This window comes from Salmo trutta, chromosome 31 (assembly GCF_901001165.1).
Source record: "Salmo trutta chromosome 31, fSalTru1.1, whole genome shotgun sequence".
Classification (NCBI taxonomy): Eukaryota; Metazoa; Chordata; class Actinopteri; order Salmoniformes; family Salmonidae; genus Salmo; species Salmo trutta.
Window position 1 is genome coordinate 4,378,996 of NC_042987.1, and position 27,857 is coordinate 4,406,852.

Below are 27,857 nucleotides of genomic sequence, written 5' to 3' on the forward strand. Positions count from 1 at the left end.
AGGGCAGAAGGCTATAAGCGCAAATGATCCATTAGAGGGAAAACACCATTATCAAAAGAGACCGCAAACGTGAATATTCATGTGATGCTTTTATTATTAAAGGTGTATTTTTATTGGAAAAATGATCTTCCCCAAACTTGACTCACGCGCTGCTTATGTATGCCAATTAGTCTCTACACCCCTTGTAAAGAGGATTAATGTGCTTCATTTTAAGAAGTTATTTGGCCACTTTAGTTGTCATACAAACCTGATTAAAACATATAGGCCTATGGGCTAGGCCACTATGATTAAAAAAAGTTGCCAAAAAAAGGCTTTGTTACTTGCCTTGTGCTGGATATCATTCACAAGTGATAATATATAATTAACAAGTGATAGGCTGTCACCCATCAGACTGTTCTTGATTTAATGATGTCTACACATATACTAAATAAAATGTGTGATATTTGTTTTGATTTAGAATGGACCATTATCATGCACCTGTCTCGAAACAGGGGCGGGGGTAAAATACATGTCATCTATGCACTTAAATAGCGAATGGAGGACGCTTTCCCCATGGTTAATTTTCATGCCAGCCAGGTTGGCTATACTCCTGCTGTAAAGATAAGCATTGTGCTTAATATTAGGAAAGTTGAGAAATAAACATAGTAGGCCTAGCCTATAGAAAGCTGATGTGATCCTCCTCTTTTTAAGAGGCCATCACACTGTTTTCTCACGCAATTGCATAGCCTATAGAAATATTGCGCAACATGAGCTCATGAAGTGTTAGATTAGAGTTTTGATTGCATTTGCATTGATGTCAGGGTGATTAGAAGAACAATAGTGTGTTGACTACCAGGCAGTTAGCAAGTTTGGTAGGCTACTAATGACCATCAACAGCATCAGAGCTTGGAGAAGCCTAATTACCGTGACTAAACGGTGTCATGACGTTGGCCTGTGGGTAAGGTTTATGACCCCCCCCCATAAATACCTTTCTCCCTTCCCCTCTCTTACTGACCCTACTGAAGGACTGCTGTCCTGTTAAATATAGAGAGTCTGGGAACATCAAACAAATGGGGAAAGGAACCATATTTTGGTAATAAAACCAGTTGGAAATATGCTTGATAACGTAATGAGTATGGATGTCAGCTCATTGTCATCTGAGACATTATGACTGATGACAGGACGACATAAACTGTACCTGGGAAAGTATCCACCCTCTAGTTATCAGAGTCACATGGAATTGTTATGCAATTGAAATGTTTGATATTGAAATTGTTTGTTAGGAGATTAAATGTAATTTTAGCTTCCAAATGAGAGAATTGGGTTTTCATAAGGAAAGTGCCCTGCTTGATCAGTGGCCCAACCCTGTGAAGAGACAGGGGTTATAAATGATGAAACACCTCCTTCCCCCTCTCCACTATATAAGCCTTTGACGAAAAGATAACCAGTGGTTCCAGTACGGGAGGTCTGCAGCCTCTACGTTAGAAGGACACACATGTCAAGTACAGAACTAAGCCAACCTCGGCGTGAGCTATGGTATGAACTTTGAGCTTATTCACTACAGAAGTGATACTTCCTAGCCGTTGAGTTAGCAGCTGCCGCTGTTGACGTGGGCTAGGAAAGGACGGACGACGGATCCAGTCTAACAAACAGACGAAGATACCACCACGTATCCAATTTACCACCAGAGACATTGTTCCGAGTACAGGAAGATCTGTTGGCCAACCCGGCCAGCATCTACGGCCAATCTACCGAAGCGCAGCTCAGAGTAAATATTTATTGCATTTTCCTTTTCCAAATGGGCGGTAATTTAGAATGCATAAGATAATGTATTTACGATAGCATAGCTGCTGTTTGTGGTTCCTAAGTCTTCCCGCTCTTTCATTCAAGCCCAACCCCCTTTCCTTTGTGTAACCAGGTTCCGTCCACCGGGACATTTTCTGTATGACATCATTATTCTGTGTATATGTAATTCTGTGTGATTAGTTTAGGTATTTAGTAAATAAATAATTAAACCCAATTTTGTATTGCTGATTCAACTTGTTAGCCAGGGTTCGTGAAGATAACCAAGAATTTACAACTTTCATTATGAGACTGAAAATAAGATGAGGGTTAATATTGACTGCTATCGATGTAAAATATTACTAAGTATTTTAAGAGTTTATTCGGAAGATAACGGCTCTATAAATGTTCTTCCGTGGTGCCCCGACTTTCTAGTTAATTACATTTACATGATTAGCTTAATCAGGTAATATTAATTACAGAGAAATCATTTTATAAGTTAGCATGTCATATCACTTAATCCGGCATAGCCAAAGACACGACAACGGTCACGTGGAATTTGACTGTCTTCATGACTCGTGACCGCCGGTGTGGTGTAATGCGGTCACTGCAACAGCCCTACCACTGACGCAGAGTGACGTTAAGTAGGGTGCATACAGAGAAACAACAATCCTGTGCTCACAACCCTTGTGGGCCTTCTGTTAGTCCATACGAGGTAACAAAGGACAATAGTCAACATCATAATTACTTGATACTTACAGAGAAGACTGTAGAAACGGTGCTTGTTTGTCTTGAAGTATTTATGGTTGTGAAAAAAATTGTAGTGCCTAGTAGCAGTAGTGGTATTGGTAGTGCTGCATCATTAACGGTAGTAATAGGGATAGTTGTGGCATTATTATAGAGGATTAGTATGGTAGGCTAGAGCAGTGGTTCCCAAACCTTTTATAGTACCGTACCCCTTCAAATATTCAACCTCTAGCTGCGTACCCCCTCTGGCACCAGGGTCAGCGCACTCTCACATTTTGTTTTTTGCCATTATTGTAAGACTGCCACACACACACACACACTATACGATACAATTATTATACACAAGAATGAGTGTGAGTTGTCGTCACAACACGGCTCGTGGGAAGTGACAAAGAGCTCAGATAGGACCAGGGCTCAAATAATAATATTATAATAATAATCAATAATTTTGCTCTTTATTTAGCCGTCTTACATATAAAACCTTACATGTTCATCAAAAATGGTGAATAACTCACCACAGGGTAATGAGAAGGGTGTGCTTGAAAGGATGCACATAACTCTGCAATGTTGGGTTGTGTCGGAGAGAGTCTCAGTCAATTTTCCACACACAGTCCGTGCCTGCTTTCAAGGAGCGGGACTCTAACCCGGAAGCATATAAGAAATTCCGCTATGCCCTCCGACGAACCATCAAACAGGCAAAGCATCAATACAGGACTAAGATTGAATCGTACTACACCGGCTCTGACGCTCGTCGGATGTGACAGGGCTTGCAAACCATTACAGACTACAAGGGGAAGCACAGCCGAAAGCTGCCCAGTGACACGAGCCTACCAGACGAGCTTAACTACTTACAAATAACACTGAAACATGCATGAGAGCACCAGCTGTTCCAGAAGACTGTGATCACGCTCTCCGCAGCCGATGTGAGTAAGACCTTTGTATTTGTATTTATTATGGATCCCCATTAGCCGCTGCCAAAGCGGCAGCTAAAAGATTACAATACATTCACAGATTTCACAACACACTGTGTGCCCTCAGGCCCATATTCCACCACTACCACATATCTACAGTACTAAATCCATGTGTATGTATAGTGCGTATGTTACCGTGCGTGTGTGTATGCATGTCTGTGCCAATGTTTGTGTTGCTTCACAGTCCCCGCTGTTCCATAAGGTGTTTTTTAAATCTAATTTTACTGCTTGCATCAGTTACTTGAGGTGGAATAGAGTTCCATGTTGTCATGGCTCTATGTAGTACTGCGTGCCTCCCACAGTATGGTCTGGACTTGGGTACTGTGAAGAGACCCCGTGGCATGTCTTGTGGGGTATGCATGGGTGTCCGAGCTGTGTGCCCGTAGTTTAGACAGACAACTCGGTGCATTCAACAAGTCAATACCTCTCATAAATAAAAGTAGTGATGAAGTCAATCTCTCCTCCACTTTCAGCCAGGAGAGATTGACATAGATATTATTAATATTAGCTCTCTGTGTACATCCAAGGGCCAGCCGTGCTGCCCTGTTCTGAGCCAATTGCAATTTTCCTAAATCCTTTTTTGTGGCACCTGACCACACGACTGAACAGTAGTCAAGGTGCAACAAAGTTAGGGCCTGTAGGACCTGCCTTGCTGATAGTGTTGTTAAGGCAGAGCATCACTTTATTATAGACAGACTTCTCCCCATCTTAGCTACTACTGCTTCAATATGTTTTGACCATGACAGTTTACAATCTAGTGTTACTCTAAGCAGTTAAGTCATCTCAACTTGCTCAATTTCCACATTATGTATTACAAGATTTACTTGAAGTTTAGTGAGTGTTTTGTGTTTTGTTTAAACAGGTCAACATTCACAAGGCCGCAGGGCCAGACAGATTACCAGGACGTGTACTGTGAGAATGCGCTGACCAACTGGCAAGTATCTTCACTGACATTTTCAACCTCTCCCTGTCCGAGTCTATAATACCAACATGTTTTAACAGACCACAAAAGTCCCTGTGCCTAAGAACACTAAGGTAACCAGCCTAAAAGTCTACCAACCCGTAGCACTCAAGTCTGCAGCCATGAAGTGCTTTGAAAGGCTGGTCATGGCACACATCAACACCATCATCCCAGAAACCCTAGACCCACTCCAATTTGCATACCGCCCCAACAGATCCACAGATGATACAATCTCTATTGCACTCCACACTGCCCTTTCCCACCTGGACAAAAGGAACACCTATGTGAGAATGCTATTCATTGACTACAGCTCGCCATTCAACACCATAGTGCCCTCAAAGCTAATCAATAAGCTAAGGACCTTGGGACTAAACACCTCCCTCTGCAACTGGATCCTGGACTTCCTGACGGGCCGCCCCTAGGTGGTAAAGTAGGTAACAACACATCCACCACACTGATCCTCAACACAGAGGCCACTCTGGGGTGCGTGCTCAGTCCCCTCCTGTACTCCCTGTTCACCCACGACTGCATGGCCAGGCACGACTCCAACACCATCACTAAGTTTGCCGATGACACAACAGTGGTAGGCCTGATCACCAACAACGACGAGACAGCCTATAGGGAGGTCAGAGACCTGGCCGTGTGGTGCCAGGACAACCTCTCCCTCAACATGATCAAGAGAAAGCAGATGAGTGTGGACTACAGGAAAAAGAGGACCGAGCACGCCCCCATTCTCATCGACAAGTCTGCTGTGGCGCAGATTGAGAGCTTCAAGTTCCTTGGTGTCCATGTCACCAACAAACTAACATGGTCCAAGCACACCATGACAGTCGTGAAGATTTGGCATGGGTCCTCAAATCCTCAAAAGGTTCAACAGCTGGACCAGAGAGCATCCTGACTGGTTGCATCACTGCCTGGTATGGCAACTGCTCTGGCCTCTGACCGCAAGGCATTACAGAGGGTAGTGCGAACGGCCCAGTACATCACTGGGCCCAAGCTTCCTGCCATCCAGGACCTGTATACTAGGCGGTGTCAGAGGAAGGCCCTAAAAATTGTCAAAGACTCCAGCCAACCTAGTCATAAACTGTTCTCTCTGCTACCGCACGGCAAATGGTACCGGAGTGCCAAGTCTAGGTCCAAGAGGCTTCTAAACAGCTTCTACCCCCAAGCCATAAGACTCCTGAACATCTAATCAAAGGGCTACCCAGACTAATTGCAGTGCCCCCCTCACCCTCTCTTTACACCACTGCTACTCTCGGTTGTCATCTATGCATAGTCACTGTAATAACTCTACCTACATGTACATACTACCTCAAATAACCGGTGCCCCAGCACATTGACTCTGTATCGGTACCCCCCTGTATATAGTCTAGCAGCTGTATTTCACTGCTGCTCTATATTTACTTGTTACTTTTATCTCTTATCTGTATTTTTTGAAACTGCATTGTTGGTTCGGGGCTCGTAAGTAAGCATTTCACTGTAAGGTCTACAGTCGTGGCGAAAAGTTTTGAGAATAACACAAATATTAATTTCCACAAAGTTTGCTGCTTCAGTGTCTTTAGATATTTTTGTCAGATGTTACTATGGAATACTGAAGTATAATTACAAGCGTTTCATAAGTGTCAAAGGCTTTTATTGACAATTACATGAAGTTGATGCAAAGAGTCAATATTTGCAGTGTTGACCCTTCTTTTTCAAGACCTCTGCAATCCGCCCTGGCATGCTGTCAATTAACTTATGGGCCACATCCTGACTAATGGCAGCCCATTCTTGCATAATCAATGCTTGGAGTTTGTCAGAATTTGTGGGTCTGGGGAGTTTCCTGGCCATGGACCCAAAATATCGATGTTTTGTTCCCCGAGCCACTTAGTTATCACTTATGCCTAATGGCAAGGTGCTCCATCATGCTGGAAAAGGCATCGTACGTCACCAAACTGTTCCTGGATGGTTGGGAGAAGCTGCTCTCGGAGGATGTATTGGTACCATTCTTTATTCATGGCTGTGTTCTTAGGCAAAATTGTGAGTGAGCCCACTCCCTTGGCTGAGAAGCAATCCCACACATGAATGGCCTCAGGATGCTTTACTTTTGGCATGACACAGGACTGATGGTAGCGCTCACCTTGTCTTCTCCGGACAATGTTTTTTCCAGATGCCCCAAACAATCGGGAAAGGGGATTCATAAGAGAAAATGACTTTACCCCAGTCCTCAGCAGTCCAATCCCTGTACCTTTTGCAGAATATCAGTCTATCCCTGATGTTTTTCCTGGCGAGAAGTGGCTTCTTTGCTGCCCTTCTTGACACCAGGCCATCCTCCAAATGTCTTCACCTCACTGTGCGTGCAGATGCACTCACACCTGCCTGCTGCCATTCCTGAGCAAGCTCTGTACTGGTGGTGCCCCGATCGCGCAGCTGAATCAACTTTAGGAGACGGTCATGGCACTTGCTGGACTTTCTTGGGAGCCCTGAAGCCTTCTTCACAACAATTGAACCACTCTCCTTGAAGTTCTTGATGATCCGATAAATGGTTGATTTAGGTGCAATCTTACTGGCAGCAATATCCTTGCCTGTGAAGCCCTTTTTGTGCAAAGCAATGATGACGGCATGTGTTTCCTTGCAGGTAACCATGGTTGACAGAGGAAGAACAATGATTCCAAGCACCACCCTCCTTTTGAAGCTTCCAGCCTGTTATTCGAACTCAATCAGCATGACGGAGTGATCTCCAGCCTTGTCCTCGTCAACACTCACACCTGTGTTAACGAGACAATCATTGACATGATGTCAGCTGGTCCTTTTGTGGCAGGGCTGAAATGCAGTGGAAATGTTTTTGGGGGATTCAGTTCATTTGCATGGCAAAAAGGGACTTTGCAATTAATTGCAATTCACCTGATCACTCTTCATCACATTTTGGAGTATATACAAGGCAGTTTGTATGACTGAGGCAGTCATTCAACTTTTGGCCAATACTGACACATGTTGTATTCAGCGCATGTGACTAATAAAATGTGATTATTTAGTTTTCATGTTAGTGAGGGCCGAGAATCCACTCTCACATAGGTTAGTGGTTGCAAAGGGTGTCTTAACAGTGAGATTTGCCAAGGCAGGATACTCTTAGACAGCCCTATCCAGAAATCTGTCAGAGGCCTCTGATTAAATTCAATTTTCATAGAAGCGCTTGTTGCAATTTCAATGATATCGGTAAGTGGACTGGAGGCAGGACATGAAAGGGATAACAAATCCAGTTGTTTGTGTCGTCCGTTTTGGTAAAGTACCTGCGTAATTGCGCACCCAGCTCACTCAGGTGCTTCGCTATATCACATTCAACATTGTCCGAAAGCGTGAGTTCATTTGCACACAAAAAAAATCCTACCATTGTGGAAAGACCTGTGTGTTGTCCTTGTTAATGCAGACAGAGAAGAGCTCCAACTTCTTAATCATAGCCTCAATTTTATTCCGCATATTGAATATACTTGCGGAGTCCCTGTAGTCCTAGATTCAGATCATTCAGGAAAGAAAAAACATTGCCCAGATAGGCCAGTCGTGTGAGAAACTCGTCATCATGCAAACAGTCAGACAAGTGAAAATTATGGTCAGTAAAGAAAACTAAGCTCATCTCTTAATTAAAAAAAAAAACATTGTCAATACTTTGCCCCTTGATACCCAGCGCACTCTGTATGTTGTAAAAGCGTTACACGGTTGCCCATATCATTTCATAATGCAGAAAATATACGAGAGTTCAGGGGCCTTGCTTTAACAAAGTTAACCATTTTCACTGTAGTGTCCAAAATGTCTTTCAAGCTGTCAGGCATTCCCTTGGAAGCAAGAGCCTCTCGGTGGATGCTGCAGTGTACCCAAATGGCATCGGGAGCAACTGCTTGCACACGCGTTACCACTCCACTATGTCTCCCTGTCATGGCTTTTGCGCCATCAGTACAGATATCAACACATCTTGACCACCAAAGTCCATTCGATGTCACAAAGCTGTCCAGTATTGTAAAAATATCCTCTCCTGTTGTCCTGATTTCCAGTGGTTTGCAGAAGAGGATGTCTTCCTTAATTGACCCCCCATAAACGTAACGGACATATACCAGGAGCTGTGCCAGGCCCACCAAGTCTGTTGACTCATCCAGCTGTAACGCATAGAATTCACTGGCTTGTATGTGAAGCAGTAATTGTTTCAAAACATCTCCTGCCATGTCACTGATGCGTCGTGAAACAGCAGGTGTAGTACTGCTGGTAGTAGCAGTACTACCAGTAGAGCTGGTATGCGTCTCTATGGACGCGGGCCATACCTTTTTTCAACCATTTATCAATTTTCGAGCAAACAAAATGAGCAGCAGCTATGTTTGGCTACATACAGACCGTTAGTGAAATTCCCGCGAGAGAGAAACGGTTAATGTGATTGGATGTTAATTATTTGACCAGGCTACCTGTATTTGATATTGAGTCTTTATTTCGCTGAATACTAAATAGTTTAATTTTATTTTTGGGAGAGAAACAAGGCTACTCAGGCGAGAAAAAAACCTCACCCAAATGTATAGCCCCGTTGGAAAATCTAAAATGGACTGTTTGAGAATGTGAACCACATTTGTATTTGGCGTACCCCCGACGGCATTAGGTACCCCAGGTTGGGAATAGCCAGGCTAGAGGGAGTATAGCCACAGAGATCCTATCAAATTGTCATTTTTTCTCTTGGAAGACATACCTGCAGTTGCTTAATGGTGTCCCCTCCCCTTCCGATGACCAGGCCCACTTTGCTGGCTGGGATGAGCATCTCCTGGACTGAGCTGTTGCTCTCAGCCTCGCTGTGGAACCCGGGGCCGTTCCGACAGCGTTCCACTATCTGACCAAGCATTCTCTTGGCCTGCCTGGTGGAGTGCAAATGGTTACATATCAATGAATTATAGATGATGGAATGTATTATCCCCGGAACCAATGAAATATTGTACTGATTGCCTACAATGACTGTCCTACAGTGTCTGAAAACTTTATCTGAGTGGTCCACAATGTGCTTTTTAAAACTGTATTATGCATTATGCAAATATAGATATTCCACCAGGTTACAGTTGACACTGTGATCATCTATAGACCGTAAATTAGGGGACTTCCCACATAATATGGGGCCATTAAAATTACAAATGATGTCGACGGTACTATACTGCTACTGAGTTTATAGAATTGAACACGTTCAACCGTCTCAATATAGAAACTCACTCAATGCTCTCAGGGGTTCCAGTGAGGGAGCAGGCTCTGTCCATCATACCTCCACTCTCTACCGTGACAAACAGACATTACAGTCAGCATCCTGTATAGAACAGCTGGCATACAGTTAAAGGAGTCAAGTTTTCAAGATGGTATTGAGCCAAAACAGTCATGATAATCCATTTTGCATTGCTGACAGCGCATCAAGCTAGCTTGACAACGCTCATGCCATATGTTGCTGAGATATTCAATTAAAAGCAATCTGATATTGCTTATTATATCATTTGAAGGTTGGAAGTGTGTGTAGTCAGACATTATGGGACATATTGATAACTGCTTACCAGACGCAATTTGAATCTTACACCCGGACTCCAGCTGGATTCTTGTAATTTGTTCTCCTCCTCTGCCTATGACTAAAATAAATGGGAGGAGAGGAAAATAAAAGTGGGATGGGAGTGGAGAAAAGAGTTCAGGTAAATACTAGGGCTGACCCCGTTAAGATGACTGGTTGATTGTTTGGTCGATAGGCTGATGGTTTAACAATATTTTATTTGTCGAGCAGTCGCAAATAGATTGGTTCCTTTCATGGCACCAGTCTGATTTGCGCCTGGCTTAGTGGACAAATCCATTGAGGAGGCCGCGGGGAGATGCCACAGTCCAAGAAGGGGAGTGTGGCTAAGATGCACAAGCCACGTCTCTCTCCAGAATGAGCTCTCTCCTGCCATTTCATTCACATTCATTGTGAGAAATGTTTGCCTTTGATTGTTAGTGTATCAATTCCTCATTACATATCACCAGTAGTAGCCTACATTTACCGTTAATTCCCATCATTTCTCATCTACTTTGTTTTTTGGTTAGGGTAATTTCTGTTAATGCATTCAATATATTGTTACAGTTGTTTACCGTTCTGATTTTCACAGAGTAGACACCTTGTTTGCATAGCTCACAACCTATGCTACTCTTGTGAGAAAGAAGTTTATTTCATTCGGTTTATGAGTTGTCAATTTATTCTTTGTCTTTTGTTTGGAGCGCTCCTGTCAATGGTGAGTAAGGACGAGCACCTGATTACTCATTTAGAAGTAGACGTAGGCTACCTAACCTGTGACCTGTGCACAAATGTAGGTCTATAAATGTGCCCATTTGGGGATGTCTAATAGTATTTCTGATTGTATAAAAGCTGCAATATGTAACTTTTTGGGTGGCATGACCAAATTCTTATAGAAATCTGTGTTATAGATCTGTCACTCTCATTGCAAGCAAATCTAAGAAGCAGTAGATCTGTTTTATGTGCGCTATTTCTATGTTTCCAGGTCTTAACTTTAGTTTTTGCATCTTTTACTTTAGGTTTTGTACACCTGCTTCAAACAGCTGAAAATACAATATTATTAAAAAAATATATATATATATTCTGGTTAGGCTATCTTGATCTCAGGCTCCCTCAAATAATTTGCGCGTCCTCCTAAATTAATCAAACAGTGTCCTTAAAGCATAACAACAAGCTCAGTACATATAGTTGATTTTATTAAAACACAGGCTGCGTCTACACATTTTAACATTTCCACCAATCGGTTGGACAAAAGACGACGACTCTCAGTCTGACATTTTTTTTTGTCAGGGACAACACTAATAAATACATCCTTTAACATAATTCAAAATAAAGCATACAAGGACAAAAACATCCCAAACCACATAGCATACCTCCCATAACATGTACTTACTGAATCCAACCATTCTATCAGGCACTTTAAAGTCTTCTGTCATGACAGCCCTAAATCACAAAAGAGTGGGGTGAAAAGAGACTAAATATATCAAATAAAAAGGCCAGCAGATGTCAAATTATTACATTCCATCACACCATTTAACAATATGAACTACACTGAACAAAAATATAAATGCAACATGTAAAGTGCTGGTCCCATGTTTCATTAAATAAAACATGCCAGAAATGTTCCATACGCCCGTAAAACGTATTTCTCAAAATGTGCACACATTTTCTTACCTCCCTGTTAGTGAACATTTCTCCTTTGCCAAGATAATCCTTCCACCTGACAGGTGTGGCATATCTAGATTCTGATTAAACATCAGTCATTACACAGGTGCACCTTGTATAAGGCCACTATACAAGGTGCACTATACAAGGTGCACTATATAAGGCCACTAAAATGTGCTGTTGTCACACAACACAATGCCACAGATGTCAAGTTGAGAGAGCATGCAATTGGCATGCTGACTGAAGGAATGTCCTCCAGAGTTGTTGCCAGATAATGTAATGTTCATTTCTCTACCATAAGCCGCCTCCAACATCGTTCTATAGAACTCGGCACTACATCCAACCGGACTCAACCGGAGACTACGTGTATGGCGTCATGTGGGCGAGCGGTTTGCTGATGTCAACGATGTGAACAGAATGCCCCATGGTGGCGGTGGGGTTATGGCATGTGCAGGCATAAACTCTGGACAAAGAACACAATTGCATTTTATTGATGGCAATTTGAATACACATAAATACCGTGACGAGATCCTGAGGCCCATTGTGAGGCCCATTTCTTTTTAAGGTATCTGTGACTAACAGATGCATATCTGTATTCCCAGTCATGTGAAATCCATAGATTAGGGCCTAATACATTTATTTCAATTGACTGATTTCCTCATATGAACTGTAAGTCTGTAAAATCTTTCAAATTGTTGCATGTTGCGTTTATATTTTTGTTCAGTATCTGTAACTTAGACTTTACTATATTTTCAAACAAAACAGTGATGCTGAGCACAAATAATTATCTGGTCTCAGTACTTCAGTGCTATCCCGCTGGGGATCCAGTGTTATGTCTTTGGGTTGGATAGTAAGCTAACATGAAGTGGAGGAGGGGGAATCATCCCACAGATTTCTCAATCAATACCTATTTACAGTCTGTCAATACAGCGGGTAAATTGGTGCTGGCTACAGGCTTACCTTTGATGTACCATGGCTCCCAGCTGGTTACCTACTGTGAGAGAAATAGACAAGAGCCAACCAGGGATGGGACCAGAGCCAGATGGAGATGCAGTGGAGAGAGAAAAAGATTAGAAGTATTAACTTTATCCCCCTTTTTTACTGCCTGCACCCATGCCAAAGAGCCCAATTGCAGGAGTTATGCGCCTGGGCAGAGGGTGAAAATGATATGAGATGGATCCGGCATTTTAAAAAAAAAATATCAGACACACAGCTGGATGGCGTAGTAAAGTGTGTGTGCAACGCACCACCCCACTAGGAGATGAGCCTATGACAGGTATAAAGTTGGGTATGCTAACTAAGCTAACCCCCTTCCAGTTAATAGCATATTAGACATGCCTCCCCCTGGCCAGAACCCAAAGCTATCGAGTCCAGCTATTCCTTCGCCATTAACAAACCAGAGACAATAACAGGCTACAACAGGCTGAAAACAACTGACGGAGAAGCCGAGTGGGCTCTTCTGAAATGCAGCGCATCATGTAACAGCCCAGATGTGTAAAGGATACACTACCCCACTACTTTTTATGATGACTATTAGTCTCGATAGTCTAATTGAAATGCCTATTAGTTGAATAAAACCAATAATAAAATATAGCTGCAAGCAGCAATGAACAGGGTTCACAGGATGACAGAAAGGGCATAAGATCAGATGGATAACTAAGCAAGCACTATCATGTAGGAACTATCTTCCTTATTTGCAATCAGTAAAGTTTAGTCTAGTGCTGTAGGTTGATTATCTTTGAATGCAGCAGGTAATCATTCTTAACGTGTTCACTTAATGTATTGAGTTTATATACCAGTTTCCCAAGTGGCACAGCGGTCTAAGGCACTGCATCTCAATGCTAGAGGCGTCACTACAGACCCTGGCTCGATTCCAGGCTGTATCACAACCAGACGTGATTGGGGAGTCCCATAGGGCAGCGCCGTCAATGTAAATAAGAATTTGTTTTTAACTGATTTTCCTAGTTAAATAAAACTTTAAAAAGTTGATAGGCCAGAGTGAAGTGAATTTAAAGTGGTTTATTGAATTTAAAGTGCTTTATTAAATGGACACATTCATCTGATTTGTCTGTACCATGGGCCTACATATTGAATTTGGTGTTATCTGGAAACATTTTTAAGATAGATTTTCCTCTATCCTGTATCCTGAAGGACCTTATGGGCCAGTGAGGCAAATGTATTCCGCATGAGGAAAAACACCTACATACAAAGTTCCAAGTCTCTCGGTCAAACGGGACGACGGATATGAGGATTTGGCCAGGATAGGTCGTCATTGTAAATAAGAATATGTTCTTAACTGACTTGCCTAGTTAAATAAAACTATTTAAAAAAGTTGATAGGCCAATGTGGAGTGAATTTAAAGTGGTTTATTAAATGAACACATTAATCTGATTTGTCAATAACTCAGCCATCTTTTGACCGATGCCTTAGCTTTTCTCAAACTAAATTAAGACATGTACCATGGGCCTACATTCCATTTATACCTATTGTTCATGAGAAGATTTAAAGTATTTTTAGCATATGTGCTAATATGCCTCTACTGGTATAGCGTGGCCATCTTTAAACGCATAAACTTTCGTTTTTCAAACTCTTTAGGGGCTATTGCGATGAGTCCGAAGACCAAATTCAGAGTGATTTTGACTTTTAGTGCATGAGAAGATTTTTTATGATTATTTGAAGCATTAGCGTAACATAGTCAAAACAGTGAATTGTTAACAGTTTTCTTATATAAGATATAAATGCTAAATTTAACATGGTTCATCATAGTATTGTCTTTGAAGGCCCTAAAAAGTTCCAAGTTGACAGGCCATTGTGGAGAGGATTTACAAAGGTTTTAAATGGACATGTAAAATCAGATTGCCTGATTTATCAATAACTCATCCCTCTCTTAACCGATCCCTTAGCTTTTCTCAGATTAAGTAAAGAGCTTTACAATGGGCCTACATATATCGAATTTTGTGTTATTTGGAAACATTTCCAAGATAGAGGAAAATCTATCCTGACGGACCTTTTGGGTTAGTGAGGCAAATGTGCTCCGCATGAGGAAAAACACCTACATACGAAGTTTCAAGTCTCTAGGTCAAACTGGGTGACGGGTGAGGGTTTAAGTGAGACTGCTTATAACAGCAAGTTACTCAAGGCCTGTAGTTTTCATGTGCCATTTTTATTTTACCAATCTATGCTTGAGTTATTTGACCATGTAAAGGAAAAAAACGAAATAAGAATTCAGATAATAACAATAGGTATCAGCTTCGTTTAGCCTGATGAGACAAAATGATTCCACCGCTGCTCTGTCGTTCGCTACATACTTTAGTCAGACTGCCATCATTGAAGTCGTTTCTGGTGATGAAGAGCATTTTACAAAACAAAGTCATCAGCGATTTGATCGTCTCAAAGTATCAAAGCCAATGATGAATTTTCAAACCGCTGTGTTTTTGCTCTGGGCCAACCCATCGGTTTCTGGACCAATCAGATGGTCCCAAATGTGTATGCATTCGGTGAAGGGTCGGGGAAGTACTCAGATCCAGACTCATTGCAGAGAAGAAACTAAAGTCTATGGGCGTGGCGAAGCACTGAGTCTGGGTAGCCAGGCAAAGCTTCGCTGTGAATCTCTAATAATAAAAGCACAATTTACATTTACGTCATTAAGCAGACACTCTTATCCAGAGCGACTTACAGAGACTTACAGTAGTAGTGAGTGCATACATTTTTATACTAGTCCCCCGTGGGAATCGAACCCACAACCGTGGCGCTGCAAGTGCCATGCTCTACCAACTGAGCTACACGGGACTACAATAACATCTAACTCTGAATTTATGAACAGACAATCTGACAACATTCGAAATTTACGAACAACCCAGAGCACACTGATGGCAATTTATGAACGCACCCTTATATAGTTGTCAATCAAATGTATTTGGCATTGATCATTTGGGCAGGCAGGCGAGTTCCCATTCAGATTTCAAAATGTGGGTAGGGTCAAGCATGCATTGGCAGGCAAGCTGCAGAAGGATGAGCTGGTTACTATTCCCCATCATTTATCAGTACAATTTTGACGACCAACTAGCTGAAAAGGCAGGAGGGTTTATCTAATGTTTCCTCATTATATTTTAGCTATTCTAGCTCTGGCTAGCATTAGTTTCTGATCTTGTTGTTGATGAGCATTACTAAGGGAGCAATAGCCTACCTTTTCCTAGTTGTTTCGTCAATAAGACTGTAAAGTTCCCAAATGTAAGAGGACTCCCGTGGTATTTAAATATTCGCAGAAATCCGTTAAGGTGTATTTTGTGGCTTTTGGCAAATGCGTACGAATGATCTAAGTTGCGCTATTGCTACTGCCTGTAAACACAGAGTGCAGTTCAAAGTGAATGACTGCAGGCCTGTGTGGCAATGGATTATTTGCATAAAGGCCAACTGTAGCTTTGATGGGCTATTGCGCACCGGTCTGCATAGACTCTGGTCCTTGACAAGAGATCTTTTAATTAGCTTTAATTTACTGCCGTGTCATTTAATTTCCCAAACGCACGGCCGCTTTCCCGATCTATATTGCTTCCCAAACATTCAAAGAATTTATAAAAACGCAAAAATGACCATATATAAGTGCTCGCTTGTCCGAAAATGTTTAAAAAAAAGTGATATTCTTCCTGGGGGAGTATATTAACAGATTTTAAAATGATTTCATGTTAACGCTGTCAGTTCCACTTTAAATCTACCTTTTCGTTAGCTTGGCTATTTAATACAGCTGAGAATTGCCAAGGACAATATGATATCATCACAATACTTAGGTGCCGATAATGATATCTATTGCAATTCTCACAATTCGATTTGTTTTGCAATTCGATACTGCGATTTTGAGAATTGATGTTCCAAATATAATGTTCACTATATGTCTGCTGCAGAGAGAGTATGAGAAAACAAGTTTTAATCAGTCAAGGAAATAGGTGCTGAAAACATGTTGGCTCACCATTTAAAAAGAAAATGGAGAACAAGCTATGGGATGAAATGTTTTACAGTTGCAAAAATAATATGTATATATATACACACATATATACACACACACACACACACACACATATACAGTTGAAGTCAGAAGTTTACATACACTTAGGTTGGAGTCATTAAAACTCGTTTTTCAACCACTCCACAAATGTCTTGTTAACATACTATAGTTTTGGCAAGTCGGTTAGGACATCTACTTTGTGCATGACAAGTCATTTTTCCAACAATTGTTTACAGACAGATTATTTCACTTATAATTCACTGTATCACAATTCCAGTGGGTCACAAGTTTACATACACTAAGTTGACTGTGCCTTTAAACAGCTTGGAAAATTCCAGAAAATTATGTCATGGCTTTAGAAGCTTCTGATAGGCTATTTGACATCATTTGAGTCAATTGGAGGTGTACCTGTGGATGGATTTCAAGGCCTAACTTCAAACTCAGTGCCTCTTTGCTCGACATCAAGGGAGAATCTAAAGAAATCCGCCAAGAAAAATAACTGTACACCTCCACAAGTCTGATTCATCCTTGGGAGCAATTTCCAAATGCCTGAAGGTACCACGTTCATCTGTACAAACAATAGTATGCAAGTATAAACACCATGGGACCAGCCGTCATACCGCTCAGGAAGGAGATGCGTTCTGTCTCCTAGAGATGAACGTACTTTGGTGCAAAAGTGCAAATCAGGTACAAAAGTACCTGTATCTACGGTAAAACGAGTCCTATATCAATATAACCTGAAAGGCCGCTCAGCAAGGAAGAAGCCACTGCTCCAAAACCATCATAAAAAAGCCAGACTACGATTTGCAACTGCACATGGGGACAAAGATCGTACTTTTTGGGGAAATGTCCTCTGGTCTGATGAAACAAAAATAGAACTGTTTGGCCATAATGACCATCGTTATGTTTAGAGGAAAAAGGGGGAAGATTGCAAGCTGAAGAACAACATCCCAACCGTGAAGCACGGGGGTGGCAGCACCATGTTGTGGGGGTGCTTTGCTGCAGGAGGGACTGGTGCACTTCACAAAATAGATGGCATCATGAGAAAGGAAAATTGTGTGGATATATTGAAGCAACTTCTCAAGACAGCCAGGAAGTTAAAGCTTGGTTGCAAATGGGTCTTCCAAATGGACAATGACCTCAAGCATACTTCCAAAGTTGTGGCAAAATGGCTTAAGGACAACAATGTCAAGGTATTGGAGTGGCCATCACAAAGCCCTGACCTCAATCCCATTGAAGGTTTGTGGGCAGAACATAAAAAGCTTGTGTGAGCAAGGAGGCCTACAAAGCTTACTGATGTCAGGAGAAATGGGCCAAAATTCACCCAACTTATTTTGGGAAACTTGTGGGAGACTACCCAAAATGTTTGACCCAATTAAACATTTTAAAGGCAACGCTACCAAATACTAATTGAGTGTATGTAAACTTCTGACCCATTGGGAATGTGATGAAAGAAATAAAAGCTGAAATAAATCCTCTCTATTATTCTGACATTTCACATTCTTAAAATAAAGCGGTGATCCTAACTGACCTAAGACAGGGGATTTTTACGAGGATTAAATGTTAGGAATTGTGAAAAACTGAGTTTTTAAATGTATTTGGCTAAGATGTATGTATGTATGTATGTATGTATGTATGTATGTATATTACACAGTTGAAGTCGGAAGTTTACATACACCTTATGATATGGTCACACCTAATGTTTTTAGGTGGGTTTGTTTTGAGTTCAGCCTAATGATGGCTCGCTTCAATGGCAGCTCTTTGGACTTCATATTGAGGGTTAAATGCAACAGATTCCAAATGCCACACGTGAAATCAACTCTAGACCTTTTATCTGCTTACTTGTAAATTACCTAATGAGGGGATAACACACACCTGGCCATGGAACAGCTGAGCAGCCAATTGTCCAATTACTTTTGGTCCCTTAGAAAGGGGGGACCACATGTAAAAAATGCTGTAATTCCTACACGTTCCACCCGATTTGGATGTAAATACTAGAGGTCGACCGATTAATCGGAATGTCGGATTAATTAGGGCCGATTTCAAGTTTTCATAACAAGCAGTAATTGGTATTTTTGAACACCGATTGTGGCCTATTTATTTTGTTTTTTTACACCTTTATTTAACTAGGCAAGTAAGCTAAGAACACATTCTTATTTTCAATGACGGCCTAGGAACGGTGGGTTAACTTGTTCAGGGCATAACGACAGATTTTTACCATGTCAGCTCGGGGATTCGTTTTTGCAACCTTCCGGTTACTAGTCCAACGCTCTAACCACCTGCCTTACATTGCACTCCACGAGGAGCCTGCGTGGCAGGCTGACTACCTGTTATGCGAGGGCAGCAAGAAGCCAAGGTAAGTTTCTAGCTAGCATTAAACCTATCTTATAAAAAAATAAATCTTAACATAATCACTAGTTAACTACACATGGTTAATGATATTACTAGTTTATATAGCAAGTCCTGCGTTGCATATAATCGATGCGGTGCCTGTTAATTTCTCATCGAATCACAGCCTACTTCGCCAAACGGGTGATGATTTAACAAGCACTGTCGTTGCACCAATGTGTACCTAACCATAAACATCAATGCCTTTCTTTAAAATCAATACACAAGTATATATTTTTTAAACCTGCATATTTAGTTAATATTGCCTGCTAACATGAATTTCTTATAACTAAGGAAATTGTGTCGCTTCTCTTGCGCTCCGTGCAAGCAGCCAGGGTATATGCAGCAGTTTGGGCCGCCTTGCTCGTTGCAAACTGTGTGAATTCCATTTACTCCTAATAAAGACCGTAATTAATTTGCCAGAATTGTACATAATTATGACATAACATTGAAGGTTGTACAATGTAACAGCAATATTTAGATTTAGAGATGCCATCCGTTAGATAAAATACGGAACGGTTCCGTATTTCCCTGAAAGAATAAACGTTTTGTTTTCGAAATGATAGTTTCCCGATTCGACAATATTATTGACCAAAGCTCGTTTTTCTGTATGTTATTATAATTAAGTCTATGATTTGATATTTGATAGAGCAGTCTAACTGAGCGATGGTAGGCAGCAGAAGGCTCGTAAGCATTCATTCAAACAGCACTTTCGTGCGTTTGCCAGCAGCTCTTCGCTGTGCTTCAAGCATTGAGCTGTTTATGACTTCAAGCCTGTCAACTCCCGAGATTAGGCTGGTGTAACCGATGTGAAATGGCTAGCTTGTTAGCGGGGTGCGCGCTAATAGCGTTTCAAACGTCACTCGCTCTGAGAGCGCAGCTTTTGTGGAGCGACGGGTAACGCTGCTTCGAGGGTGGCTGTTGTCGATGTGTTCCTGGTTCGAGCGAGGAGAGGGACGGAAGCTATACTGTTACACTGGCAATACTAAAGTGCCTATAAAAGAACATCCAATAGTCAAGGTTATATGAAATACAAATGGTAGAGAGAAATAGTCCTATAATTCCTATAATAACTACAACCTAAAACTTCTTACCTGGGAATATTGAAGACTCATGTTAAAAGGAACCACCAGCTTTCATATGTTCTCATGTTCTGAGCAAGGAACTTAAATGTTAGCTTTTTTACATGGCACATATTGCACTTTTACTTTCTTCTCCAACACTTTGTTTCATTATTTATATGAGGCTAAATTGATTTTGATGTATTATATTAAGTTAAAATAAGTGTTCATTCAGTATTGTTGTAATTGTCATTATTACAAATAAATAAATAAAAATCTGCCGATTATTCAGTATGGGCTTTTTTTTGGTCCTCCAATAACCGGTATTGGTGTTGAAAAATCATAATCGGTTGACCCCTAGTAAATACCAACAAATTATTCATCATTTAATTTCAACTCCAATATGCTGTGGTAGACAGCTAAAATAATAATTTGGTCAATGTCCAAATATTTATGGACATGACTGCATATTTCAGATAATTCAAAGTATCCATCCTTTGCCTTAACAGCTTTGCACACACGTGGCACTCAAACAAGTTCATGAGGAATGCTTTTCCATAAGCCTTGAAGGAGTTCCCACATATGCTGAGCACTTGTTGGCAGCTTTTCCTTCACTCTGCGATCTAACTCATCCCAAACCATCACAATTGGGTTGAGGTCGGGTGATTGCGGAGGCCAGGTCATCTGATGCAGCACTCTATCACTCTCCTTCTTGGTCAAATAGCCCTTACACTGTTGAAAAACAATGATAGCCCCACTAAGCACAAACCAGATGGGATGGCGTATCGCTGCAGAATGCTGTGGTAGCCGTGCTGGTTAAGTGTGCCTTGAATTCTAAATCAATCACTGACAGTGTCACCAGCAAAGCACCATCACACCACCTCCTACATGCTTCACGGTGGGAACCACACATGCGGAGATCACCCGTTCACCAAATCTGCATCTCACAAAGACATGGCGATTGTAACCAAAAACATCAAATTTGGACTCATCAGACCAAAGGACAGATTTCCACCGGTCTAATGTCCATTGCTCGTGTTTCTTGGCCCAGGCAAGTCTCTTCTTCTTATTGGTGTTCTTTAGTAGTTGTTTCTTTGCAGCAATTCGACCATGAAGGCCGGATTCTCCTCTGAACAGTTGATGTTGAGATGTGTTTGTTACTTGAACTCTGAAGCACTTATTTGGGCAAAACTTTCTGAGGCTTGTAACTCTAACTTATCCTCTGTAGCAGAGGTAAGTCTGGGTCTTCTTTTCCAGTGGCGGTCCTCATGAGAGCCAGTTTCATCACAGCGCTTGATGGTTTTTGCGACTGCATTTGAGAAACTTTAGTTCTTGAAATTTTCAGCATTGACTGACCTTTAAGACTTAAAGTAATGATGGACTGTCATTTCTCTTTGCTTATTTGTTCTTCCCATAATATAACTTGGTCTTTTACCAGACAGCCCTATCGGCTGTATACCAGCCCTACCTTGTCACAACACAACTGATTGGCTCAAACGCATTAAGGAAATAAATTCCACAAATTAACTTAACAAGGCACACCTGTTAATTGAAATGCATTCCAGGTGAGTACCTCATGAAGCTGGATGAGAGAATTCCAAGTGTGCAAAGCTGTCATCAAGGCAAAGGGTGGCTATTTTGAAGAATCTCAAATATGTTTTGATTTGTAAAACACTTTATTGGTTACTACATGATTCCATATAAGTTATTTCATAGTTTTGATGGCTTCATTATTATTCTGCAATGTAGAAAATAGTAAAAAATAAAAACCCTGGAATGAGAAGGTGTGTCCAAACTTTAAACTAGCACTGTACGTTGAAACAGAACTCAAAATTCTAAAGTGGAATAAAAACATTTTAAACTGAGGTAAACCTTAAAACTTGGACTTGAACATTTGTGTTCCAAAATATTGAAAGCTTTTACTATTGGCTTTTATGGTATGTGTTTAGAAAATTGTTACAATAACCTACAAAACGTTCATGAACTCGTATGGAGGTAAGAAGATTAAAACATTGTGAAAACCATAGGAAACTATCCCTTTAAATCGTCGGCGGGAGAGAAATGGAGGTTACCTCCGTCTTCCACCGAACGCTTCTGGCCCCCATAGCCATACATGGAGGGGTCTACAATCTGCTCATTCCCCATCTTTGCTGCCATCTGAAAAGGTGAGAAAAATAATAATTACTTCACAGATTTTCTATACAACAGTTCATCCATTGTTGCATCTCACGTAAATGGCTAATTACATTACGTTTTCCCAAATTGCTAGTGCTATGACCACATTACATTTGAGTCACATACGGGCGCAATTAGGGTTAAATGGATACTTCAGGATTTTGGCAATGTACCTTTATCAACTTCCCCCAGAGTCAAATGAACTCGTGGATATAATTTTTATGACGCCGTGTCTAGTATGAAGGAAGTTAAAAGGTAGTTTCACGATCGAACGCAAACTAGCAGATACCCATAGACTTCCAGTCATTGCTCTAACGCTAGTTAGCATTTGTTCTTGAAACGACCTAATTTCCTTTTTACTGGACACATTTTTTTTTTTACTTTTGACCAATCGATTATATAGACACATCTATTGTGTTTAAATCAAATAAACTATATGCACTGAGCTTGTCTGATGCTTTAAGCGCACTGTTTGATGAAATAATAGAAGCACAAGCATTTCGCTACACTCGCATGAAGCACCCATTGTCTCGCTCTCCTCCCTGCTGCAGCAACCACCACAGAACATCAACAGTGTTTTTTGCGCTGTCTGTGTTGCTGAAGCTGCAACATAATTACAGTCATTTCTGACTTTAAAGTTCTGTTACTGAAATCCCTAATTTGTTTAGGAAAAGCATTCCCGATTACCCCAACCCTTGTTCTGTTTACGTGACCCATGCACATGAACAATAGGGCCTGACCTATAGCATATCATAATCACGTCTCACATCAATAAATTGGTTATAACAAACAGATGTCTCAAGTTGAGGGTGCGTGCCATTGGTATGCTGACAGCAGGAATGTCCAACAGAGCTGTGCCAGAGAATTGAATGTTAATTTCTCTACCATAAGCCGTCACCAACATTGTTATAGAGAATTTGGCAGTACGTCCAACCAACCTCACAACCACAGACCATGTGTAATCACGCCAGCCCAGGACCTTCACATCAAGCTTCTCTTTTGTGGGGAAAAACTGATTACGATTGGCTGGACCTGGCTCCTAAGTGTGTGTGTGTGGGGGGGGGGGGGGGGGGGGGCTATGCCCTCCCAGCCGACCCAAGGCTGCGCCCCTGCCCAGTCATGTGAAATCCATAGATTAGGGTATAATTTATTTATTTCAATTGACTGACTTTCTATGAACTGTAACTCGGGTAAAATCTTTGAAGTTGTTGCATGTTGTGTTCATAATTTTGTTTAGTATAATTTGATCGTTTAGAACAATGTAAACACTAAATAAGCGTACCAGAGAGTGTTGTAACTTTTTTGTTAAGCCTTTATTACAGCAAAGACTCAAAGCAGTTGCATTCATTCTCGAATGCAATTTCCAAAATAGAATGGTTTATTTATTGCAGGCCAGTCAAGTTCATCCACACCCATCTAGACAAACCATTTCTGTATGGACCTGGCTTTGTGCACGTGAGTATTGTCATGTTGAAACATGAACGGGCTTCATACATCTGTTACCTCAAAGCTACCAAAAATGTCATTGTATGCTATAGGTAGCTTCCCTTCAACTGGAACTAAGGGGCCTAACCCGAACCATGAAAAACAGCCCCAGACCATTCATTACTCCTCCTCCACCAAACTTTACAGTTGGCAATATGCATTCGGGCAGGTAGCATTCTCCTGGCATCCGCCAAACCCAGATTCATCCGTCGGACTGCCAGATGGTGAAGAGTGACTTATCACTCCAGAGAACGCGTTTCCACTGCTCCGGAGTACAATGGCGGTGAGCATTATGCCACTCCAGCCGATGCTTGGCATTGGCCATGTAGTGTAGCAACATGGTCTAGGAAAAGGCGCCAACTGAACAGCGCACTGATGTGTTTCAAAACCGTGAACAGCGTGCATTTGTTATGAAATAATATAATTGTTATTAGCAATGGACCATTGTTCTTAGGTAAAATAACCATATACAACTTCAGCAGCACATGTCTTAAAGTGATGGCCTCCACAACATATTAGTCCACTCAGACAGGCACAAATCAGACAGGTGTCTTTGAAGAAACAAAAATGTTAGATATAAAAATGATATCCACGACTTCTCCGGCCTCTAGGGAAGTAGATAAAGGGTCTCGTTGACAAAATCCCAAAATATGCCTGTAAGTGCCTTTGCTCAAGGGAACGTCGACAGATTTTTCACCTAGATGGCTTGGGGATTCAAAAGTGACCCATTGGTTACTGGTCTTGTGCTCTTAACCGCAGAGCTACCTGCCGCCCCACACATCAAGCAAATTCAATATCTGTAGGTCAAAAGCACCATGAGAGCTAGGGCCACCATCTGCTGAATAACAACAATACGCAGTTGACACACTCACCGGCAACTGAAATGTCTAAACCAGTGATAAGCAACTTTTATTTTTTACATGACTACAAAAACATTAACCTAATAAAAACTATTTGTAGGAATGAGTTTTGTGAGGTAGGCCAAATACATTGTCACAGCATATTACCTGACAATATTGTTATTCTCTGACCATATTATATTTCAGAAATCAAGCTTTGATTTAAAAAAAACAAAATCAGTTGGTGTAGCACTTGCGAGGCAAAGCTGAGCATACATTTGAATTATTTGCTTTTTTATTTTACTGGACTGATGTTACCAGCATGATGGTCATGGTGCTTTCAAGACAACTGGGAACACGGGTGTAAAAAAAAAAAAAAAAGAGATCAAATGCTAACTTCAGGTCGGAAAGTTGGAGCTCTAGAAATATGCATGATTTTTCGTGTTGCATGACCGTTAAAAACAGTTTTCCCCAGTTGGATCTAGTCCCCCCCTGAACTTTGAGTTGCCTATGTATGCGGATGAAGTTCTACCATTCTCCTTCCAAATAAATTCTTGTCAACTCTTGAGATGATTTTGAATCTTTCAGGGGCCAAGTTATCACCTCTCCATGAGTTTTGGGGCAAAAGAGTTAGTTGTTTAGCATTCTGTCAAACAATGTAATAGATGGGTCAATCAATCAAAACTAAATAATGTATATTTTGCATGAGGGAGCACTGTAATATCGGATTTGGCCAGAATAGGCTGTCATTGTAAATAATAATTTGTTCTTAACTGACTTGCCTAGTTAAATAAAAGTTACATGTTTTTTTTAATCCCTAACCTTTATGTAGCACAAACAATAGCCACGTTAGTTATAGTAGCTAGCTAGTAAAAAATATGTTTTGCTCATCCCGAAAGACACCTTTGTTTTATAATGTAAAACATAAAATAGTACTGAATTAACCTACTCCCTAATCGGGATCCTAACTACACCCCCCCCCCCCCCCACCCCCCACACAAGTGTATATCTGGTGCTTGCCAGTTACATAATGGAGCTACAAACTTTGACACTGTCTCAACAGGGGAGGGAGGGGCAATTGGATCAATGTTGTCTACCTACAACTGGGAAACAAAACGGATATCTGTTTACAAACGAGTGGGTGGGTTTGGAACCTTTGATCACTTGTCACAGATTGTTATGGGTTTCAACCCCAGAACTTCAGTGACTGAACAACAGGTTGCATGTGGACACGTGTAGAAAACGTAGCTAGCTAGTTAGCTACCTAGCTGGATTAACGAAGTCACTTGAAGACTTTAACACGGTTAACTACATAAAAAAATTGTTTCCTGTCGTGCCCTGTTGTATCCAAAATGAACAAGCACGAGTATGCATTGCGAACTCGAAACTATTGTGGTTGTCAACTAGCTTAGCATGCCAGTTAGCCGGCTAGGTAACATTAGCTGACTAGCTAGTGTGTTTTTCCATGAGCGCATAGCACAAACGGGTGATGGGCGAGTTAAAATAAGTGTTTTCGTCGTTTAAAAGGCTTAGTTCAAAATCAATCGATTTCTTTGCGAGTGTTTACACTGTTATTACCTGTCGAGCCCGATGTAAAGCGTCGGCGAAGCCGTCAGCTTTCATTCCGGGCTGAGCCACGGAGGCCTGTCCCTGCACCAACTCCGCCATCATCATCATCATCATCCCCAGACTTCTCAGCTGTTGTTTGAACAATCTGCTTCCGCGTTCGGTCACGTGGAAAAGCACTGCAAGGTTGTTACTAGTTACCACAGCCACAAAGTCAAAAGGCTATATTAATTAAAGACAGCACAGTATGAAGATAGTCTAAAACTGCTTCTCCAATAGAAATCCCAGATTACACTTGTAGGCGATGTCATGGCGCGACCTTGGGTAGGAAAATGTACGCGCAGAAACACGTAATGGGGTCTAACGTTTGTCTCACGCCGAATTGCGCATGTGCAGGTAGTCAAACCACTAACGCCTTTGATATAGTTATTTTATACAAAAACACGTCACTTTCACGAGGTTGTAGAAATAACATGTTGAACTACTGAAGACATTGGCTCGAATCTAGGTTGTGCCTTTAGAATTTGAGAAAATTAACAACTAAGGAAGAATGTTTCACTTCTCTAAGCCCAAACAACGGCTTGGTCTGACTTGCAAAGCGCTCCAGAAAGCCTCGAACCAGATATTTCACCTGTTGCATAAACGTGAAGCATCCAGTTGGCGTTTCCACTCACTACCAAATATGGTGATGAGCGGAAGCCCAGTGGCCGGCAATGGGAGAAGATGGATTTTGGCAGATATTCTGCAAATGTTCTCATCGATAAAACATTTGATCTCCATTCAGTTCTCTATTTCCAAAACTATAATCTGTAACAGGCAGAGTGGACTGAAGTTTGTAGATGGTGTTGTTTAGAAGGAGTACAAGAGCGAAATGAGACATTGCACACGCGTGCTTCACGGAGTAGGCGTTCCCTAATTGAAATATGCAATAATTAGCTAGAACGCGCCAATAGGATCTTCCTAGCTCGTTCTTGTCTCTGCCCACCTCTTCGCTTCTTCTGCCCACTATGATTAATTTGCTCCCATTGGAAAGTAAAGGCTCTGAAGGAGATGGCGCTGAAGAAGATGACCGCCGTTTTATGATCCCATAACCAATTGTGCTATTGTGTATGTTTTTTTTGCGTTATTTCTAACTTATTTTGTACATAATGTTTTTGCCACTGTATCTTATGACCGAAAAGAGCTTCTTGATATCAGGGCAGCGATTACTCACCCCGTACTGGAGGAATTTTTCTTCTTCAACAAGTCGAATGGGAAGGATTTACTCCAGACACCCGACAAGGCCCTCATCCCCGTCATTCGCAGGAGGAAAAGACGGAGGTATCGTGGACGACGGTCCGGGTGCCTTGTAAGCATCCATCGCCGAGAGGGTAATCTACCTTTACCATCGGTCCTATTTGCCAACTTACAATCAATCAATAATAAAATAGATGAACTACGAGCACGTATATCCTACCAATGGGACATTAAAAATGATAATATATTAGGGCTGGGCAATATGACGATATATATTGTGTGACGATAGAAAAACGTCTATCATTTCATATTATGCTCTATCGTTTATTTCATTGTGTTGCAAATTACACTCTTTTCGGCAATATTTTTAGTCAATTGGACGACGCTTTGCGTTCGTGTGGAAGGAAATTTGCAACACAAACAAACATGGAGAAGAGTGAACGTGACACAGAGCACGGAGACACGGAGCTCGTATTTGG

The 27,857-nt window shown here is 41.4% G+C and overlaps 1 protein-coding gene across 3 annotated transcripts in view; it reads right to left on the reverse strand.

Moving 5' to 3' along the window:
• The window catches only part of LOC115169374 (far upstream element-binding protein 3), an 87,597-nt gene extending 61,084 nt beyond the window's left edge, over positions 1-26,513 (reverse strand). For 2 of the 3 annotated variants that reach the window (XM_029724937.1, XM_029724936.1), the window contains exons 1-7: positions 26,155-26,513; positions 22,150-22,234; positions 12,590-12,623; positions 11,358-11,407; positions 9,981-10,052; positions 9,652-9,709; positions 9,143-9,305 (exon numbers count right to left, since the gene is read on the reverse strand). In XM_029724937.1, coding sequence (XP_029580797.1) covers positions 9,143-9,305; positions 9,652-9,709; positions 9,981-10,052; positions 11,358-11,407; positions 12,590-12,623; positions 22,150-22,234; positions 26,155-26,259 — 567 coding nt within the window. In that variant the 5' untranslated portion in view covers positions 26,260-26,513. The remainder of the gene's footprint in view (positions 1-9,142; positions 9,306-9,651; positions 9,710-9,980; positions 10,053-11,357; positions 11,408-12,589; positions 12,624-22,149; positions 22,235-26,154) is intronic. The other variant, XM_029724935.1, reaches the window with a different exon arrangement.
• Positions 26,514-27,857: the final 1,344 nt, after the last annotated feature.